At 41.0% G+C, this 22,419-nt stretch overlaps 1 protein-coding gene across 2 annotated transcripts; it reads left to right on the forward strand.

Moving 5' to 3' along the window:
• The first annotated feature begins 4 nt into the window (after positions 1–4).
• Positions 5–21,008, forward strand: tmem120aa (transmembrane protein 120Aa). 2 transcript variants are annotated; one of them, XM_078172286.1, is made up of 12 exons: positions 5–186; positions 5,485–5,603; positions 11,634–11,765; positions 11,981–12,040; positions 12,134–12,229; positions 12,787–12,876; positions 15,051–15,116; positions 15,279–15,340; positions 16,041–16,136; positions 18,200–18,264; positions 18,459–18,527; positions 20,487–21,008. In XM_078172286.1, the coding sequence occupies exons 1-12, from the start codon at positions 109–111 to the stop codon at positions 20,598–20,600; spliced, it is 1,047 nt and encodes a 348-aa protein (XP_078028412.1). In that variant the 5' UTR covers positions 5–108; the 3' UTR covers positions 20,601–21,008. The 2 variants fall into 2 exon arrangements, with proteins under 2 accessions (XP_078028412.1, XP_033467110.1); XM_033611219.2 differs by having other exon boundaries at positions 16,044–16,136.
• The last annotated feature ends 1,411 nt before the right edge of the window (positions 21,009–22,419 follow it).

Raw genomic sequence — 22,419 nt, forward strand, 5'->3', positions numbered from 1 at the left:
CTTGTTCGTGTGTTTCTTTTGACACAGGACAGCAGCAGCTCAACTGTTGCATAGCGGAGCCTGAACATTACCTAACTCCTGAAGGTTTCCTCATGTTAGAGTAGAAAAATGTTGTTCAGTCCGACGGGTTTGACTGAGTGTTTACGAGAATGGGAAGATTTAGAGAAAAACTACCAACAAATTCAGGTAAGTTTATGAATCTGCCGTCTGAGCCGGTCCGAGCTAACGTTAACACCCGTTAAAGTGTCGTCCTGCCGGGAAGCTAACTGGCAGAGGAAGGTGGGAGGCGGCGAAGGGATCCGCCCTCAGCACATACACAGATAATTGTACCGAGAAAAACAAATAACTTAGTGAAAGTTAAAGTAAATTAAAGCGTCAACAGCCGCCACCGGAACTGTTGTGTCATTGTCCCAGCACGACTCTGTTTTGGGGGAGCACCACTACAAACAGCCTGTGGACACGATACGTGAAAACTTCTGTTCTGTGTCTCAAAGATTCTGGTTATTCAGGAAACAAGTGATCACTGAAGATGAATTATTCCAGCGTTTATTAGCTCTCACGTTCTGTTTTATAAGGATAACTTGACTCAATGTGTTTCTGACACAATATACACACTCACCGGCCACTTTATTAGGTACACCTGTACAACTGCTCATTAATCTCTCAAGACAGATTCTGCAATTTACATTGTAGAAGGAAGGAAGAAAAAAAATCCTTTTTTTTTTTAATCGATGGATTTCCAGATTGACTGCTCATTAACTCAAATAGCTAATCAGCCCATGACATGGCAGCAACCTTAGGCATTTAGTCATGTATACATGGTGAAGACGACCTGCTGAAGTTCAAACGGAGCATCTGAATGATGAAGAAAGGTGATTTAAGTGACCTTGAACGTGGCATTGTTGTTGGTGCCAGGCCGGCTGGTCTGAGTATTTACTGGGATTTTCACCACCACCATCTCTAGGGTTTACAGAGGATGGTCCCAAAAAGAGAAAATATCCAGTGAGCCAAAATGCCTTGTTGATGCCAGAGGTCAGAGGAGAATGGCCAGACTGGTTCAAGATGATAGAAAGATAACAGGAAGTCAAATAACCACTGGTTACTGCAGAAGACCATCTCTGAACCAACAGCACGTCCAACCTTGAAGCAGATGGGAGACCAGAAGACCACACCAGGTGCCACTCCTGTCAGCTAACAACAGAAAACTGAGGCTACAATTCACACAGGCTCACCAAAACTGGACAATAGAAGATTGGAAAAACCACATTCAGATGGAAGCATGGATCCATCCTGCCTTGTATCAATGGTTCAGGCTGCTGCTGGTGGTGTAATGGTGTGGGGGAGATTTTCTTAGTACCAGCTGAGCATGGTTTAAAGACCACAGCCTACCTGAGTATTGTTGCTGACCGTGTCCATCCCTTTATGACCACAGTGTACCCATCTTCTGATGGCTACTTCCAGCAGGATAACGCACCATATTACAAAGCTCAGATCATCTTTAAGTAGTTTTTCTTGTCACTGAAAAAACGAACTCTAGCAGGACTTCAAGAAAGATCAGTGTCGACCCTTCTAAATTCTTGTTGTTTTGAATTACGATCCATGTTGTTAAAGTTTGCATGCCTTGTGCTTTCATTCATAAACTTAGCTTTTACAATTGTTATTTATTTATTATAGACAAATTTCCGCCCAGTCTATTTGGTTTTGTTTATTCATGTAATATATGCTTTTTCCTCATCTTCATCAAGGTGGACTATTATTTTGCTTTGTAGTTTTATAAAAGGCACATCCTTCTACGAGTGTGTTTTTGTATTTTCTACAAATGTTCAATTAAAAAAAGTGTGAGAAGCCCATTAATAAAAATACAATTCTGAGCTACTTTTACTTCACTTGAGTGTTGTTCATTTTACGCTACCATATTCTTCTTCAACTTTCAGAGGGAATATTGTACTTTTTACTCCTCTACACTTGTTGGGTACGAGGAGTTGTTATTTCCGTTGCAGATGATTTTTTAAAATTTTATTTCAGCAATAGTGAAGGAGTGTTAAGATCTTCTAGCAATACCACAAATATAAAATACAACTAATCCCCAACTAATTTAGCCATACAGGCTAATGCTCATCTGCAGTCCCCGGCAGGTCGATGGTATATGTGTATATAAGAAATCCACATTAAAATAATACATAGAAGCACAGATAAAAGTGGAATGATGGCACGTCCATAGAGGGGCACGTAAGCACAGAGCAAGCATATTACCATAAACAAAAGCACTATTAATAAAACAATGACATGACCATATAACCAAAAACATTAAGAACGTACTGTACAAAAGAACAACATAAAATTCAAAATCATACTCAAAGTATAAATAGTAAAAGCACTCACTACAAGGCCAAAATGGGCTCTGCTGTTACATTATTACCGTGAAACGTAAACTTACCCTGAAATTCCAGTCCCTTTTAGGAGCTGGGTGTGGCTGCACATTTTGACAAGTTAAGGCCTGTCTCAATTAAAGGCCTGGTCTGGTTGCCAAGTAGTTTATTTTTATAGAAGTTCTTTGGATGTATAAAACCGGGCTGTTGGTGACCCACTTGAGCTAACGTTAGATAGCTGCTGTGTTCGCACACACGTATATAAATGTTTTATTTTTGTCAATATGGAGATGCTACACATCATTAGCTCAGTTAGATTCTCTACAATTAAATCTGTCCATTCAATTCATTGAAACCATGAGCACCAGAGCAGACTGTAATTAATTCAGATTTTCTCTGCTCATTATAGGTTTTAAAAGTCCTAATCTCCAGAGTAACAAGTAACAGTAACAGATACCTAACAAATGTATAAAGTACAATGTTTCCTCCTGAACTGTCGTGAAGTAAAATTAAAACACTCAACCAATTTACAATGCAGGTCAGCTTTATCGTCATTTCGGGCAGAATGAGAGAGCATTTCTCAGAGATCTTAAGTGCAGAAATAAATATCATCATAACAGGATGGTCACACTAAAAACAAACACTAAAACACCCTGAGCAATAAAACTACTGTGGAAACAGACACCAACAATAAAAGCAAATACTAAAACTAAGACAATCCCTAAAAACAAATAAAATCAGGCCAAATGACGTGTGCAAAAGTGAATGAAGTGTCCAGTATAGATGTGGTAACAGTGCAAATAAACCCTGAGCAGCAAAGTCAGGTGGATCAGCTGTTTATCGGTCTTGAGGTTCTCTGGGGACCCCAGTGATCTCCTCGGCTCCCCTGACTACCCTCTGCAAGGCTGCAGTGTTACAGCTGGAGTATCAGGAGGTGATGCAGTATGTCAGCACACCACACACACACCACGGCTCTGTAGAAAGTACTGACAATGTTTGTAGGGAGTGATGCCTGTTGATGTTTCCTGAGGTCATGCAGTCTCTGTTGGGCCAGTTCAGCAATCCCAGTAATGTTCACTGACCTGGTGATGTTGTCCGATAACTGAACTCCAAGGAAATTGTTGCTCTCCACTGTGGAGCCGCCGATGCTGCTCAGGCTGTGCTCCTTGTACACTGTTTCGTCATGTACGCTTAAGTAACTCAGGACTCTACTGAAAGGTCCAGTGTGTAGGTTTAAGGGAATTCATTGTAAGAAATTGATTTTAATACCCATAACTACGTTTTCATTGGTTTATAATTATCTGAGAAGAGGAGTAGTTGTGTTTTTGCTTCCTTTAAATGAGCCATTATATCCACAAACAGAGCGGTTCCTCCTCCACTAGAACTTTTGTACATTACTTGAGTACATGTTAGTTTCTACCACTTATTGTTAAATCCAGTAATGAGCGTGTAAAGTGCAATACACTGTTATATAGCAGAGATGGGGACTCGAGTCATTGTGACTTGGACTCGTGTCGACTTGAGTCGCTGTTTTGATGACTTGTGACTTGACTTGACAAAAAATAAAAGACTTGAGACTTGACTCGGACTTGGAAGTTAAAGACTCGGGACTTGACTTGAGACACGATGACTTGAATGACTTGAGTGTTATTCACATCATGTTTTCGGTTAAAATATAAAATTAATAAATTAATTTAAAAAATAATGTTGATTACCCGGTAGGAGCGCGGGCTGAGAATGGCATTGTCATGATTGGATCACTATCCTGTCAATCAGTCATGCCCTCTCTACATACCTTACGTGTTTATTGGAGAAATAGGCCCTCTTATATCAGATAGGCATCAACATGTCAGCGGGAGGGGCACAGAGAGTCATCGTCTTCGGCTTTCGGAATTACCATTATTACGGCAAAAGACGAACAGCACAGTGCAAGACATGCGGCATAAACATCTCGGACAACTTCAAACTTTGTTCATCATTTGAAGAGCCATTCTGCCCAGTAAGTGCTTGTCGATTAGCTAATATTATCTGGTTAGTCGGTAGTTAGCTAACGTTAGCTTGATACGATACGGGGGTGGGAGGGTGGGGGGGGGGGGGGGGGGGGGGTGTTTTGGTAGAACTTGTTTTTTAATTTATTTGCCAACATTAACCCCAGAAAACCTGAGCGAACATTACCGGTTCATCACAAGACCGGCTGTACGTTTTATGAACGAGCAACACAGGGTTAAATGAGCTAAATGGGTGATTTTGGCCGCTGCCTTGGTTAGTGTGTGTGTGTGTGTGTTACAGTTACTTATATCTTGTCTTTTCACTTTATTAAGATCAGATTCTGCAGGTAAAATTACAATAATAAGGTGACTTGACTTAGACTTGACTTTTCCTGTGAGAAAAGAGAAGAAAAGGGTTTGAGGGGCCACCCAGAACCATGGGGGTCAGATTTGGCCCCTGGGTAGCAGGTTGAGAGCCAGTGTTAAGTTTGTCTGTTCTGAACTGCTGGCATAATTTCATACAAGCTGTTTTTTCTATATCGTGTGTAAATTCTTAATCTTCAAAGCAGCTTGTTTCTATAGCTGTCAAACATATGCATTAATAAAACATGTTATTTCTAAAAATGTACTTAAACTTGTACCAAAGCAAAGTACCTGAGTAAAAGTACTCAGTTACATTCTACTGTTGTTGCTGGAACCCAAGTGACTGATCAGATGGTTGAATTATGACTAGCAAGTGCTCTAAGGCACCCAGAACTCAAATATCACTCACCACTGATGTCAAAACATGATCACGATTACAACACAGCTAACTGTGCGCAACTGTCATCAAAGGTCACATGCTCAGTGGGAAACAATCAGCCTCTGTGTGTAAATACACCAGAGCAGTCACAGCTCACAGACAGCACATAGACACATAAGTAAGGTTATTATCATGGGAAATGTAAATGATATCACTGTCTAATGACAAAAACAAGATCAAGTTACTCATTAAAGGACCTTTCTGTTATTTTTAGCCGGTTAAGTCACTGTTTCAGCTTCAGAGGAGCCTGCGCCTGTTTAATTGTGGCATCTTGACCTTCGGCATGGCTAAACACAACTTTATTTATTTCTTCTTTCACCTCCAGGATACACATCGTCTCTATAAACAGAAGCTGGAAGAAGTGACCAAGCTGCAGGACAGCTGCTCCGGCGCTATAGCACGTCAGAGGAAGAAACTGAAAGAGCTCACTGTGTCACTAGAAGAGTGAGTATTGATCAACGATTCATTGGGTCACAGTGCTGTGATGAGCTGCAGCATCACTGAATGTCTGAGTTGACGCTGGACAAGGTCAGGGATTAGTGCAGTACGATAATGATAGCAATGTCATTCTTCTTGGCCTTCATGCATTCATTGTAGGGGTGTGCCGTATCATCTTGTGTACGATAATACTGGTATAGTTTTTAATCTGAAATGAAAAATTCATATCGTGATACTCACAATATTTCAGCTTGTTGACATATTGATGTCATACTGTTACCCACGGCAACAACAAGCATGGCTGAAAGCAAAATTATTACCGACTCCACGGTGGTTCCACAAAGAGGAGCAGCTTCAGTAGTGTGGAATAAACTGGCGTCCTGAATGTTTTATGAACAGCCCCGGACTTCTCAGACTCTTTTAGTGACTTACCGCTCAGAGAGAACTCATTCAGCGGCTCCTCTGGCAGCAGCACAGCGTCTCTCTCTGTCCTCTCTCACCATGTCGTCAGGTGATATTGTCATAAACTTTTGATAATGTAAATCTACATATGTAGGGCTGGGCGATAAATCGATTTTATCGATTAATTTGAATTTGCGGTTTTGGCCGATTTGTTTTAATGAAAATCGAGTTTCTATTTTAAAATCTGCCACCGCCGCTCCACGCTGGGCTCCCGTAGTTCAGAGTGGGCTCACCCCTCCCCCCTGCGCGCTTGATACACAAACAACATGGCAGCGAGCGGGGAAGAACTCCTTAAGAAAGGGAACGAGTTCTTCAGCGCTTTTGTGTGCACACCTGTGTCTGTGTCTGTGCTCACCTGTGTCTGTGCTCACCTGTGTCTGTGCTCACCTGTGTCTGTGTCTGTGCTCACCTGCGTGTGTGTGTGTGCGCGTGCATCAGGGCCGAACTCCGCCGTGCGCAACACAGAGAGCAGAGGAGGATTTTAAACGCGCACCGTGTAGGGACATAAATGACATGCCGTTGTGTAAATAAGATGAATAAGTGTTACCAACGCCGAGCTGGCAGACCCCCAAACCGTAGTAAAGGGACTTCCGAAGACCATTAGCTCCTTTAGCTTGTGTTAGCTCGTTATGGCAACAACACATAAACAACGGGACTTCGTCTGCGTTAAAGAACGGCACTTTATTTTCAGCACTGCAGGGATGATGCACAGTCTCTCTCATCAGTGTCCGACTTTTACATAGAGTGAAATAACTCAAAAACAGCATGCAGAACTGCGTAGGCTTCTTCACTGTGGCTGCTCGATGTAAATAACATAGCACATGCCTCACTTTCTTCTTGGGGCGCATCCGGCTGACGTCACACACCACACCCGGCGCACTAACGTCTCATACCTCCTACTACACACATACACAGCTCCACACACACACACACACACACACAAGCCACGCACACAAGCCACACACATCAGGCTCAGCCTGCAACATAAGGCTATTTAGTTTGTTTAATAAAAGGACAAGGTATAGACCTGTTCTATAGGAAAGGTAACCTTAAATGACTTCTGTTGTGATCCAATATAATGGTAGGGGAAACACTGCCGTATGATAAGAAAGGGGTCCGGTGGAAAGCGATCACAGATGCAGTCGCAATGTATATTGCAAGAAATATGGTGCCCATATATAGGCTACCGTGGAAAAGCTGGGGTTTCTTCACATGCTGAAAGCTTTGGACCCCAGATACAGTGCCCTCCAAAAGTATTGGAACAGTGAGGCCAATTCCTTTTTTTTTGTTGTAGACTGAAAATATTTGGGTTTGACATCAAAAGATGAATATGGGACAAGAGATCAACATTTCAGCTTTTATTTCCAGGTATTTATATCTGGATCTGATACACAACTTAGAAGATAGCACCTTTTGTTTGAACCCACCCATTTTTCATGAGAGCAAAAGTATTGGAACATGTGACTGACAGGTGTGTTTTGTTGCCCAGGTGTCTCCCAATTACATTGATTATTCAAACAATAAATAGCACTGAATGTCTGAGCTCAGTTTCAGATTGGGTACGATAGGTTTTGCCTGTGCAGACTGCATTTAGAGGTGGAACCAACATGAAAACCAGAGAGCTGTCTATGGGTGAAAAAGAAGCAATTGTGAATCTGAGAGAAGATGGACAATCAATCAGAGCCATTGCACAAACATTGCCCATAGCCAGTACAACCATTTGGAATGTCCTGAAGAAGAAAGAAACCACTGGTGTACTAAGCAACAGACGTCGAACAGGTAGACCAAGGAAAACATCAGCAGTTGATGACAGAAACATTGTGAGAGCTGTAAAGAAAGACCCTAAAACAACTGTTAGTGACATCAGCAACAACCTCCAGAGGGCAGGAGTGAAGGTATCACAATCTACTGTTCACAGAAGACTTCATGAACAAAAGTACAGAGGCTACACCAGAAGATGCAAACCACTCATTAGCAAGAAGAATAAGAAGGCCAGGCTGGAATTTGCCAAAAGGTACAGAGATGAGTCTCAAAAATTCTGGGAAAAAGTTTTATGGACTGATGAGACAAAGATTAACTTTTTCCAAAGTGATGGAAAGGCGAAAGTTTGGAGAAAGAAAGGATCTGCTCATGATCCCAAACATACAAGCTCATCTGTGAAACACGGTGGAGGTAATGTCATGGCTTGGGCTTGCATGGCTTCTTCTGGGATGGGCTCTTTCATCTTCATTGATGATGTAACACATGATGGCAGCAGCAAAATGAACTCAGAAGTCTACAGAAACATTTTGTCTGCTAATTTAAAGAAAGATGCAACCAAACTGATTGGGAGATCCTTCATCATGCAGCAAGATAACGACCCAAAACACACTGCCAAAACAACAAAGGAGTTCATCAGGGGCAAGAAGTGGAAGGTTTTAGACTGGCCAAGTCAGTCTCCAGACTTAAACCCAATAGAGCATGCATTTTACCTGCTGAAGAGGAGACTGAAGGGAGTAACCCCCCCAAAACAAACAACAACTGAAAGAGGCTGCGGTGAAAGCCTGGAAAAGCATCACAAAAGAAGAATGCAAAAATTTGGTGATGTCAGTGGGTCACAGGCTTGATGCAGTTATTGAGAGCAAAGGATTTGCAACTAAATATTAAGTCTCATTCACTTTAATCTATTTTAAGTTTATATGTTCCAATACTTTTGCTCACCTAAAAATTTTGTGTTCCATTACAAATAATGCTATCTTCTAAGTTGTGTATCAGATCCAGATGTAAATACCTGGAAATAAAAGCTGAAATGTTGATCTCTTGTCCCATATTCATCTTTTGATGTCAAACCCAAATGTTTTCAGTCTACAACAAAAGTAAACGAATTGGACTCACTGTTCCAATACTTTTGGAGGGCGCTGTATGTGCTACCAGGCCGCAAATATATATTTTTTTTAACTAGGAGGGGAAAAAATTGATTTAAATCGTGAATCTGATTTTTTTGTGAAAAAATCTGAGATTTTTTTTTTTTAGGCCATATCGCCCAGCCCTACATATATGTAAATGTGTGATAGTTGTGGTATCATAAGAGCCTGTCACAGGTTACAGTGTGATGATTAGAGGAGAAATGGGAGAGCATAAAGGTCCAGGTGGATTTTACTAACAGAATGAAACTCACCTGTTGATTTATATATATAGATCCCAGGGGACATTTTTTGTATTTGGGAGCTGTTTAAATGTATAATTTGTGGTAGATTTTAGTTCAGCTATTAATATTGTAACAGAATCTGAATCTCACTGACTTACTGTTGTTGTTCACAAACTACAGAAATGAGAAATCATTTTAGTTTTTACTGAATATTTGAAGCAAACTGTAAAACTATAAACTATAAAACTCACTTATTTTGTTGCATTTCTATGTTTCTATGTTTGTAAATGAATAATAAAATGGTTTTTTTTTTAACTAATTTGTCATATCATCAAGAATATTATTATCATAAAAATACCCCGATATATTGCAATATTATTTTAGGGCCATATTGCCCACCCCTAATTCATTGTACTGCAGATTTTTTCAGGTTGTTGAACCAGTTTGTTGTGTTGTTTTGCAGCACCGACACACGTCTCATGCACTCTTTGAATATGATTTATTCTCTCCTATATCCAAATAATCTATGATGAGGGTCGTTGACAGATGGTTTTGCCCATTCACAGTTGCAACATACAGGACAGTTTTTCACAGGCTGCTGCTGCAGAGCGCACATGTAGTGACATGACAGCTCTTCAAAAGAGTTTTTTATGACCAGAGCATTTTAAAGACTAATATCACAGTGGATCATTTGATTGTGGGAAGCCAAAATTCAATCATTTGCCAAAACCGGTGCCGGCATCAGAGGTAGTACCAGTGCTGAAATGACCTATGTATAAATTGGACAGCCAGCAGGACAGGTTAATGGTTAGCCCCATCTATAAATATGTGCAACTTTGCCTTAATAAAATGTGAATGGGTGAGTTATTGAGTTAAAAAGAAAGAAATTTACTGCTATACACTTGTGATCAGATCACCCAAGGCACCCACAGACTTATGCCCCATTGCCACCAAGTTTGTCGTCCACAGAACGAGGCTGCACGCCAACATTTTCAGAACAAAATAGAACAGGCTGCAGTGAGTCTTTCTCCATGGGATATTTAAAAATAGCAGCTTTGTGCATTTAGTCCTTCTCAGGCAAGCTCAGGGGTTTAGTGTTGCTGGAGCCCACAGGAACGATGCTCCACGACACTTTTCTTTCCCTCCAAGTGAGGATTAGAATATATACAGTTCACATAATCTGGTCGAAATTAATATATATTTTAGACACAACTAAAAGTGTCTGTCGTCCAAGAGAAAGAATAAAATCTTTAGTAATGGTCAAAGTTGTCACAGTGAAATTTAAGGTGTGTTGATGGATTCACATCATCAACTCATGCATTGAGTAACATCACAAGTTAACATTCCACCTTAAAAGTTGCCGGCAGTCGGCCCAGTGAATGAAGTTATTTTTGCTCAGACTCCAGCTGCTGTGAGAGGCAGCAAAACATCCTTTCATTTTATAGTTACAGTTTACTAATAAAACTCTCCACTGTATGAACAGTGATTACATGAGCCTCAACACCAGACACAACTCAGCCCTGAGCAGAGTGACCGTCCTCTACTGACCAATCAGACTGCAGTGATCCTCCTGGGTACCTCCTTTTAGAGGTGTTCTGGGCATGTCCAACTGGTAGGAGGCCCCGGGACAGACCCAGAACACACTGGAGGGATTACATATGTCATCTGACCTGGGAACGCCTCAGGGTCATCCAGGAGGAGCTGGAAAGGGTTGCTGGGGAGAGGGATGTCTGGGGTGCTTTGCTCAGCCTGCTGCCCCCCGCAACCCGGCCTCAGATAAGTGGCTGAAAATGGATGTATGGATGGATGGACACCTGTTCCGATGTATTTTATACCCTGATGAAGACTCTTTAGTTGAAACGCGACAGTCGGTCCATGAATCAGTAAAGGATTTTTAACCACAGTCACAGTGCCTTGGATGCATTTTAGACTGAGTAAACTGGCCAGTCGTTGTATCCTTACAAATGGTAAATTGATTTTCTGTAGGTGTTGACGTAGGTCTAACATGCGCTCATGTATGACGTTTTCTTTACCATCATGTGCGTGTCTTCATTCTCCTCCCCAGTCCGTCTCTCCCTTCATGTGTGCCAGTGAGCTGGAATCATGTTTGAATAGAGTTTGAATGTGATACATTTGAATAAGAAGAATAAGAATAATGTTGTGACAGTGTGATTTAACACGTAGATCATGAATTCCAAAGTTTCCATACCTGTGTGTGCTATGCCCCTCTGCTGCTTTGAAATTGTTCTGCATTTTTGAGATGGGGTCATTTTATAAATTGTGAATGGTCGAAGAAATTTTATTTTAGGTCGCTGAAAGTCATGAAAAACTTTAAAATGATGCATTTGAAATGTGTGGGAACCCTGTTATTACTTTTGGGTCTGTGCCGTGTTATAAACATGTCATAATGTTTTGGGGGTTTTTTTGGCTTGTTTTTCCATGATTAGATGCAAAGAAAATCATCCAACACCCAAATTAAGTCCAGAGGATGTGGAAACCATCGCTGACATCCAGGACTCCATCAAAGACAGAGCAAATGCTTTCTCTGAGATGGAAGCTTTTCTGCCAAAGAAGAACGGGTATGTTTCTGTCATATGATTTATTGTGTCTACTCAGATGACAAAGAGGAGTTTCATATTGAAATGTCTTTTTTGTACATAGTGCAGCAAACATGGAAAATGTCAAACTGTTCAGAGTAGCTGTAGTGGCACAGTAAATGTGTTATAAGAGCTCTAACAGTTCCAAAACAGCAAGACGTCAGCATCGTGAATGACCGACATCTTTCTCTGTTTAGGTTATACCTCACTCTTGTTTTAGGAAACGTGAATGTAACACTCCTCAACAAACAGTCCAAGTAAGTCACACTGATATTCCATTCCTTACAATCTCCAAAAATGTCATTTAAAAAAGTACAATACATGTCAACATCACATTTACATCGTTTCAGATTTGCCTACAAAGATGAATACGAGAAATTTAAACTGGTCATCACGGTCATCCTCTTCGTGTTCTCCTTCACGTGTCGCTTCTTGTTCAGCTACAGGTGAGATTTTTTATCAACACATTGTTTATGTATGCAGAACTTCTATGGGTGACATTTTTGGGTGTAGCTGTGCACAATGTAGCTTTTTTCCTGGATTAATACACATTTGCCGCTTTAGTGAATATTTACAGTAGCAGGATGGTGTATGTGGGATGACTGAAAATAACGAGCGTTTATCGTGATGAAGGAATGTACATGTTAATAAATTTGCACTGTAAAACCTCTAAAATAATTGGTAACATTAATATAACAAAAAAAAATTAAGCTTCAAGTCAAACTTTGTAGATAAATCTGAGTTAATTTGGTTGAGGGTGCACACATAGCAGAGTGGAGGCTGTTGTTAGTTCAGGAATTGCTGGATTTTGACATGCAGTGGAGTTTTCTATGAGCAGAGCAAACATTTTAAACTTCAATATCACAGTCGATCAAATTCATTTCATTGTGGGAAGCCAAATTTGTAATCGTGATTAGTATTCAATTTATTGTGCGACACTATTATACGTGCGAATTCGGTTGTGTTAAACCTCTTTATGTGCCTTTAACTGTCTTTGTCACAGAGCCTTAGATGCCCTGTTCAACTTCCTGTTGGTGTGGTACTACTGCACGCTCACCATCCGGGAGAGTATCCTCATCAGCAACGGCTCAAGGTCTGCGACAAATTTACTGTCTGCACTGTTTTTAATATCGTGATAACAGGAGCTTATCACTTAAAGGCCTTATCAGGGCCCTGTAATTCATATTTCAGGGCTCATGAAATGTGTGACACACTGCTTATGACCATGTTATTTAGTGTTATGCAACTTTATTGGTAAAAGGTTGCACAGAGCCTGTTTACACCTGGTAGTAATATGGGTTTTGGTGATTTCAACACAAGCGGACAGTTGAGACACATTTCCATTCACACCTGTGTTTATTATGCATCTCCACTTGACCACTTGTGTTCAGATTTTGTTACAGCCTACGTCACTTATGTTAGAAAGTCAGAGTGCCCAGCACACAGTTATTACATCTACAATCTCATGAGCTGCTCACAAGCATGCTCGCTAGTCCTGGAGCTGGGGATATCCCTGTCAGCAGAATTCAGGACGTCTCCTCCCATAGGGCAAAATGATTGATGGTCGCACAACACTTCATCCAACTCGTTTTAAAATAGGCAAGCTGTGGAGCGTTTTTGTACTGTAACCAAAACAACCACCATGTCCCACACTGATGATGTAGTCCTTGTCAGGGATGCATCAGGCCACATTGGCCATTATTGACCACAGACTATAAAATAATGGACGTATTTACCGTGACGTCAACCAGTGGTTTGTGGACTCCCATTTTGAAGCCTTGAGTTTTGCATTTTGGCCGTCACCATCTTGGTTCTCTGGAGCCAGCAATGACCATGTTTAGACAAGACGGGCAGTTGTGGGTGCATGAGGGGTGGATCTGACTCGCCAATTTTACGAGGTCTCTTCAAGGCAGCAATTTCATGCCGCTATTCCACCTCGCCGTTCTGTATAAACGGTACAATTACAAAATGCAGGGGACAAGGTTGTCTAAACTTTGAGCTGGCATCAGAGGCCGTACCAGTGCTGAAATTACCTCTGTATAAATGGGACAGCCGGCAGGACAGGTTAGTGGTTAGCCCCATCCATAAATATGTGTAACTTTGCCTTAATCAAATGTGAATGGCTGAGTTATAAAGAAAGAAATTTACTGCTGTACACTTAGGATCAGATCACCCAAGGCGCACCCCACAGACTTAAGCCCCATTGCCACTAAACACTTTGGTATGGTACCTTTGGAACCAACAGCAACCCCTCAGACAAAGTACCTAGACCCTCGGTCCTCGGACCCTTTAGTGTTTCCACTACAGACAGTCCTCTTAAATGTTGGCAGGTTGTTGTCACTCACTGCTCCGTCCAGCACTCGCTGTATTTCTTCATCAGTGGTGACACAGATGGAAGTCTGCACCTCGTTTATCGTCCACAGAACGAGGCTGCACGCCGACATTTTCAGAACAAAATAGAACAGGCTGCAGTGAGTCTTTCTCCATGGGATATTTAAAAATAGCAGCTTTGTGCATTTAGTCCTTCTCAGGCAAGCTCAGGGGTTTAGTGTTGCTGGAACCCACAGGAACGATGCTCCACGACACTTTTCTTTCCCTCCAAGTGAGGATTAGAATATGTACAGTTCACATTATCCGGCCGAAATTAATATATATTTTAGACACAACTAAAAGTGTCTGTCGTCCAAGAGAGACAATAAAAACTTAAGTAATGGTCAAAGTTGTCACAGTGAAATTTAAGGTGTGTTGATGGATTCACATCATCAGCTCATGCACTGAGTAACATTACAAGTTGACATTCCACCTTAAAAGTTGCCGGCAGTCGGCCCAGTGAATGAAGTTATTTTTTCTCAGACTCCAGCTGCTGTGAGAGGCAGCAAAGCATCCTTTCATTTTATAGCTACAGTTTACTAATAAAACTCTCCACAGTATGAACAGTGGTTACATGAGCCTCAAAACCAGACACAACTCAGCCCTGAGCAGAGTGACCGTCCTCTACTGACCAATCAGACTGCAGTGTTCACAGCTCCACCTTTTAGTACCAGATCTGTGTGCTAGGTACCCCAACAGAGGGGGGACCAAACATGGGGATGGTAAGGAACGGTTCCATTGGTATCATCCACAACTTTTCACAGTGGAGATGGAAAAAAAAGCGTACCGTACTGCTCGGTGGAAATGGGGCTTTAGTTTGTGTCTACACGTAGCATAACATCCTTTTGGTCTAGCCGTATGTATCCCTTAGTGTCACTGTCCTCCATGTTGTTTCAGGATCAAAGGCTGGTGGGTTTTCCATCACTACGTGTCGACCTTCCTGTCTGGAGTCATGCTCACCTGGTGAGTGATGTCATCCACTTTTATTTAGAGGAAGAGTTTTACACTTTCACCAATATATTGACTGAAACATTGTCATCAAAATGCTTTTCCTTTTTCCAGCTTTAATGTAATAAAAGTTTGTGTTTGTGCTTCATTCTAACCAGATGTTGTGTTTGTTCTTAGGCCTGAAGGCGCTCTCTACCAGATGTTTAGGAACCAGTTCCTAACATACTGTCTATACCAAAGTAAGAGACTCAAGCTGCACTACATCCTTACATCTTAAAATATACACGGTACTAATCAGGATAGTATACTGCTCAGGCCTGTTCCCAGTGATTTTGGTTTGTAACGCCTAATTGAATAAATCCTACAGTACCTGTGACTGCTCAACACAGTACGTGATGATAGCCTGATATATAAAGCTCTATTGATAATCGTGGGCTTCCAATGATTTTTCCTCCTCATATGATTTCATTTTAAGGATTTTTGAGGCCCAAAGAGATAAAAGTATCCAGTATTTTAAAGTTGAAAAACACAATTTTGTTTAACAGGAATCATTAATAAGTAGTAGTCCTCTCAGACATCTGGCTGGAACCGATCAAGCTTTAGTGGCAGGAGATTACAAACTTTTGATGATGTGTGAACAAGGCTTGCACCAAAAAATGAGAAAGCTTCTGCCAGTTTCAAAAGGAAAGTTCAATTCAGTTCAGTTCAATTTTATATATACAGCCCAATATCACAAATCACAATTTGCCTCAGAGGCCTTACAGCATACAACCTCCCTGTATTCTTGGAGCCTTACAGCGGATAAGGAAAAAAGCCAATGTTTTCTGAATACACTTATTTTAAAGTGTGTGTAAATAACACACCACATGCTATACAGTATATCTAATATCTTGTCCAGCAATTAATTATTTTTTGTTTATTTGCTCTCTGTTTGCAAAGTAGGCTTTGTCCAGTTCCTCCAGTACTACTACCAGAGTGGCTGTTTGTACAGACTGCGAGCGCTGGGAGAAAGACATACCATGGACCTTACAGTGGGTGAGTGCAGTTTATATTCATAACTGAATGACTCTGAAGTAATGCAAGGAGAAGGGGCACAAATGATGTACACATGGCCTGAGGGTCGGTCTACCACTTGGGTCCAGACCAAAATATTTCAACAACCATCAGAAGGATTGCCAAGAAATTTGATAGAGACAAACAAGTGCCGTCTCCACTGTGAAAAGTTGTGGATGGTACCAACGGAACTGTTCCTCACCGTCCCCATGTTTGGTCCCCCCTCTGTTGGGGTACCTAGCACACAGATCTGGTACTAAAAGGTGGAGCTGTGAACACTGCAGTCTGATTGGTCAGTAGAGGACCGTCACTCTGCTCAGGGCTGAGTTGTGTCTGGTTTTGAGGCTCATGTAACCACTGTTCATACAGTGGAGAGTTTTATTAGTAAACTGTAACTATAAAATGAAAGGATGTTTTGCTGCCTCTCACAGCAGCTGGAGTCTGAGAAAAAATAACTTCATTCACTGGGCCGACTGCCGGCAACTTTTAAGGTGGAATGTTCACTTGTAATGTTACTCAGTGCATGAGGTGATGATGTGAATCCATCAACACACCTTAAATATCAAATCAAAATCAAATCAACTTTATTTATATGGCACTTTTCATACAACAGTAACACAAAGTGCCTCACCGAGGTTAAAAACAACAAAGATCCAAAACTGAAAACAAAAAGAAAAGAGAAAACCCAACCCTTCCACCCCACATAGAGATATGTAAATATACATATACGTGCGCGCACACACACACACACACACACACACACGGCACCCCCATCGGGAGACCAGGAACAACTCTCAGTGTGGTAAGCCCCCATGAGGAAATACTGGAGCTAAAAGCTGAGGGACTAAAACAGTAAGATAGGATAAAAGGTATAAAAAGAACCAAATAAACAAAAAAGCTATTTAGCTCATAAAATTGGGTTAATAGCTAGGTAAGAATGATCTAAAACAGAGACATAAAATGCATCAAAACTAAAACCTATAGTCTAACTAAAATAACAAAAGATAAAGGTTAAATGAGATAAGAACGTAAAAAGAGGAAGGGTAAGAACATAAAAAATAAATAAAAAATAGATAATAGATAGATAAATCGATTATAAGAGGAATTTAAAATAGATAAATAAAGAGATCAGTTAAAAGCCTGATTAAAGAGATGAGTCTTGAGCCTCTTTTTAAAAACATCAACAGTCTCTGCAGCTCTGAGGTTCTCCGGCAGGCTGTTCCATAATCGGGGGTCATAATAACTAAATGCCGCCTCCCCGTGTGTTTTAGTCCTAACTTGTGGTATGGTTAAAAGGCCGGTGCCGGAGGACCTCAGGGTCCGCCGGGGTTGATATGGTAAAAGCAGGTCAGATAAATAAGAAGGCCCAAGACCGTTAAGACATTTAAAAACTAATAAAAGAACCTTAAAATCGATCCTGAAGCACACGGGGAGCCAATGCAGCAATTTTAAAACTGGTGTAATGTGCTCCTGCCCTCTGGTCCTCGTCAGCACTCGTGCAGCTGAATTCTGTAATAACTGTAGATTTGAGATACTCTTTTTGGGAAGACCAGAGAGCAGGGCATTACAATAATCTAACCTACAGGAGATAAAAGCATGCATCAGCACCTCTGTGCTGGCCTGAGAGAGAAACAGGCGGACTCTGGCTATATTCTTAAGGTGGTAGAAACCTGCCTTTGTTATGTTTTTAATATGTGGAATAAAACAGAGCTCAGAGTCAAAAATCACACCCAGATTTTTTACAGATTGTATTGGTTTAAAATCCTGTAGTTTTGGTAAAAGTTTCTCTCTCTGGCCTTCAGGACCAATGACTAAAACCTCTGTTTTTTCCTGGTTGAGCTGCAGGAAATTTGCTGCCATCCATGACTTTATATCTAAAATGCAGTTAAAAAGGGCATCAATTGGCCCTGTGTCATCAGGAGACACGACATCAATATGACAACTATGACAACTTTAGTTTCTATTCTCTCTCATGGATGACTGACACTTATAGTAAGTGTCTAAAAATATATATTAATTTCGACCTTATTTTTCCTGGCGTTCAGAGGGTTTCCAGTCCTGGATGTGGAGAGGCCTGACCTTCCTCCTTCCTTTCCTGTTCTTTGGTCATGTGAGTAGCCTCTCTTAATAATGCTCGCTGCTTATTTACACTAAAGATTCATTAATTAGCTTTTTATTAAATAACAAAGCAAAACATGTATCATTGCCTATTCTGAAGATTAAAAGGGGAAGAAATTCTGATTTAAAATAAATAATAAATTCTTTTAAAGCGCTCCTGACTGTTGGCGTTTCCTCCTTCTACAGTTCTGGCAGCTCTACAACAGCATAACACTCTTCCGGATGTTTCAGCTCCCAGAGTGTAAAGAGTGGCAGGTTTGTACGGCAGAGAGCTTCAACGTTCCCTCATCATCTGTGAAATTTTCCAGAAATGTTTTTTAAACCACCTCTTCTCAGAGTCTTATCTCTCAGTCCTGGCAGTGGTGGGAGGATGTCTGATGTCCATTTAGGATAAACATCCATGAATTATAACCTGAGATCTTGGCTCAGGATCATAAAATTCAGACTGGTTTAATTCAGTAAAAGTAATACATCTGTACAGTGCAAACACATTAACTGCTCGACGCCCCAACAGCTTTCAGTGACTCAGATTTGTCAAAATGTAAACAAATAAAGGAAAACGCTTAAAAAAAAAATAAAAAATTACACCTCGTGTTGAAGCCCAGGACTTTTTAGGACTTGACAATAAGCAAGATGAAGTTAGGGGCTGTCCTTAAAGTGCATGCAGAATGGCTTTTTTTTTTTTAATTTCCATTTACCAGTTAAAGCTGGAACTTCTCTTATTGCATGCGCAACTTTTTTTTTTTAACCCTTGAAAACATTAACAGTAACACGACTTTGCTTTAGACTAAGTTGAGACTTGTGCTGTGTCCAAAATCATACACTATGCACTACACACTCAATATGTGTTTTATCGGTTAACAAACTTTTGTTTAAATAGACAGCAGTATGCATCTTGTCGGACACACTGAGCACGCTTCCTGACAGCCTCCTAGCCGGTAGCCGGTTGAAGACATGTAGCCATGGTAACCTGTGCCAACTTAAGCTAAAAATAATTTATTAACTATATTAGGCTTAGCAAAGAGAAATTTTACACTTCTTACAAACTTAGACTTAAATTAAAGCATTATTAATGTTACAGAGTGATCTTGAACGCCGTCCGTTGTCAACGTTGCTCTCTACTGCATTGCATTGTGGGATATGTATGCCAGTATAGTGTCCAGCGTTTGCATACTGTAATATGTCACCAGAAAAACTATGCAGTTCACATACTATTGGTTTCACACTGAAGGCCCTGACACACCAAGCCGACAGTCGGCTGTTGGTCAATATCGGGCTGTCCTAAGTTTCAGTTGCCCCAGTGTGTCCCGCACCGTTGGCTCTTGTTGGCTTGTTTTTCAGCTGATTCAGCATGTTGAATTTGGTATCTGAGATGGCAGAGCCTGTCAGTGAATGAAATCACTCTGATTGTCAGTTCAGCTCAGTGCAGAAGAGAAACAGAAGTGAGGAATGTAAACAGAGAGCTAAAGTTGAGAGGGAGTGAGACCAAAATGAACTTGTTATATGAGGTAAGATTATTTTTCTTCTTCCATTTAGCTCTCTAGCAGAAACGTTTTCTGATGGTTTGTGTTATTGTTTACTAGTGCACAGTAAATATGCTCTGTTCTTTAAACATTGGATGTTGTTGTTAATACGCTAACTAGCATCAAGATGATCTTCCAGTTTCCTTTTTTGAATGACAAATACAGTCGACTGCCATCTGCTGGTGTGGAGAGTTATTTCCTCTCACACAGGCACAGAACGTACATGCTGGCCAGCTGTCAGCTAGGCGACGTGAGACAACGCAACAGTCGGCTTTTGACGCCGCTAGCTCTATTGAAGTCAGTTGGGTGTGCCTTGGCCTTCAGGTTTTGGACATACGAAAAATCTAAAACACTATTTGGCGCACTAACAGCCTAACTTTTGTTCAAATATAATAGTAATTTGAGTACATGGTTAAAATATTGCTATTGTAAGATTGCAACTGCCAGTAGCATCAATAGAATAATTAATGCTATAATGTATTTTTTGTTTTGTATATTTCATTGACACCTAACTTAAACTTAAAAACATGTACCTGTGACGAGTATACACGGCAGGAGAAAACAACTTGTATCCAAAAATGGATATGGCAACAGATATATTGGGACAGATAGCAGCTTGTGTAACTTCTGTATATAAAGTTCTGTATTTAAAGATCCTCTCACTAAGCTTTGTTGTTTTGCTGTGGTGCAGGTTGCGATGTGCGGCTGCTCTTACATGGTGCTCTTCATGGGAAACTTCTTCACCACACTGAGAGTGGTTTATCAGAAATACATGAACAACCAGGACAAACCCAAGAGCCTATAAGGACTGGAATAATGAGCGTGGAAGAATCACCAAAAATCCTCCTGTTTATGAAATGTGCAAAATTACCAATCGCTCTAATATTCTCTTTAGAGCTCTTTATCAATGTTATGATCGTTGTCTTGTGGATCATTTACATGTATTGCTACTTTTATCACTGTTGATTTCATCTGTGTGTAAAGCACGTCAGAGCAGTGTCTTATACGGGTAGGTTACACATGTTTTCACACAGACCTGTCAAAGTAACAACTAGGTACACAGCAGGTGACACTGTAAGGTTGTTATAGTGGTGGTTACTTTGATAAGAAAGCATTACTGAATGAAAATAACCAAGTTATTTGCATCATATTTATTTTAGCGTCTGTTACTCAGCAGCTGCTTTGTGCTCAATAAAACACTCCTGCAAATCTCTGCGTGTTTTTGTTTTATTGTTTCCCCTCCAAACAAAAAAAGCAGAGATGAGAAACTTCTAGAAAACTGATACAGATTTGTGAAGTAGTTTGAAGTTTGTTATTTTAGTCACCTCACGGCCCCACAGGTTCATATTGTGATCCTGTGGAGGGACCTCGACCCCAGGTTGAGACCTGCTGGACTAAACTGCCGGACCGTATATAATGTATATTAAAGGAGGTCTACCAACTACAACAGTACATGCACATGGTTGCATTAGTATTAACAATCAACTTAAAGTAGATTTGGCTGCTAATACTTTTATTAAGTAGGATTATAAATTCAAGACTTTTACTTAGATCCATCCATTTTCAACTGCTTATCCGGAGCCGGGTCCGCAGGGGCAGCAGGCTGAGCAAAGCACCCCAGACGTCCCTCTACCCAGCAACACTTTTCCAGCTCCTCCTGGAGGACCCGAGGTGTTCCCAGGCAAGATTAGATATATTATCCCTCCAGTGTGTTCTGGGTCTGACCCGGGGCCTCCTACCAGTGGGACGTGCCCAGGAGGATCCTGATCAGATGATCCACCTCAGCTGGTCAATTTTGATAAATCCCCCATTCTTCGGCAGAGAACCAGGGCCTCAGATTTGGAGGTGCTGACTCTCATCCCAACCGCCTCTCACTCGGCTACAAACCGCCCCAGTGCACGCTGGAGGTCAGGGTGTGATGAAGCCAACAGAACCACATTGTCTGCAAAAACCAGAGATGCAATTCTGAGGTCACTAAACAGGACCCCTTCCTCCACCCTTGCTGCGCCTTGAGATTCTGTCCATGAATATCACAGACAGAGTCGGAGACAAGGAACAACCCCGACGCTTCCATCAGAAAAAAACATAACCAAATATGATCTTAAAATAGTGATATTCATTATGGTCGTACTGGCACTCGACAGATCTCGCTCTAATAAAATCTACAAAATCTGTACCATGGAAGAATGCATTGAAAAGTTTGTGAAGCATTTAGTGCATTACACCAAAGTGATCACTAGATGGAAGCATTGAGCTATAGTAGCTGACAGTGAACATGCTGTTTGTGTCAACACTGAGGAGATTTCATCCTTCACAACCTTGAATATTTTCTTTATTTTTAGTCATGATCACACTGTTCTTTATTTGAAGTCTGGGACTCATTTTGTCAGACAGATAACATCTCTTAAGGGTGATCACTGTCACCCTTCTGGTGCTACAGGGCTCTGAGGAGGATGCGGAGGTGTTGAACTGTAGAGCTGATTGTTCACAAGCCATCAAGATCAATCATGAGTTTCATTGAGTGAATGTTATTAATCAGGGAATAGTTGAGAGTCATTGCTGTGGATCAAACAAGACAATCATTAGGTGTCGGCGGGAAGGATGGAGTCTGGGCTCAAGGGCCA

This window comes from Epinephelus lanceolatus, chromosome 11 (genome assembly GCF_041903045.1).
Source record: "Epinephelus lanceolatus isolate andai-2023 chromosome 11, ASM4190304v1, whole genome shotgun sequence".
In the NCBI taxonomy this organism is placed as follows: Eukaryota; Metazoa; Chordata; class Actinopteri; order Perciformes; family Serranidae; genus Epinephelus; species Epinephelus lanceolatus.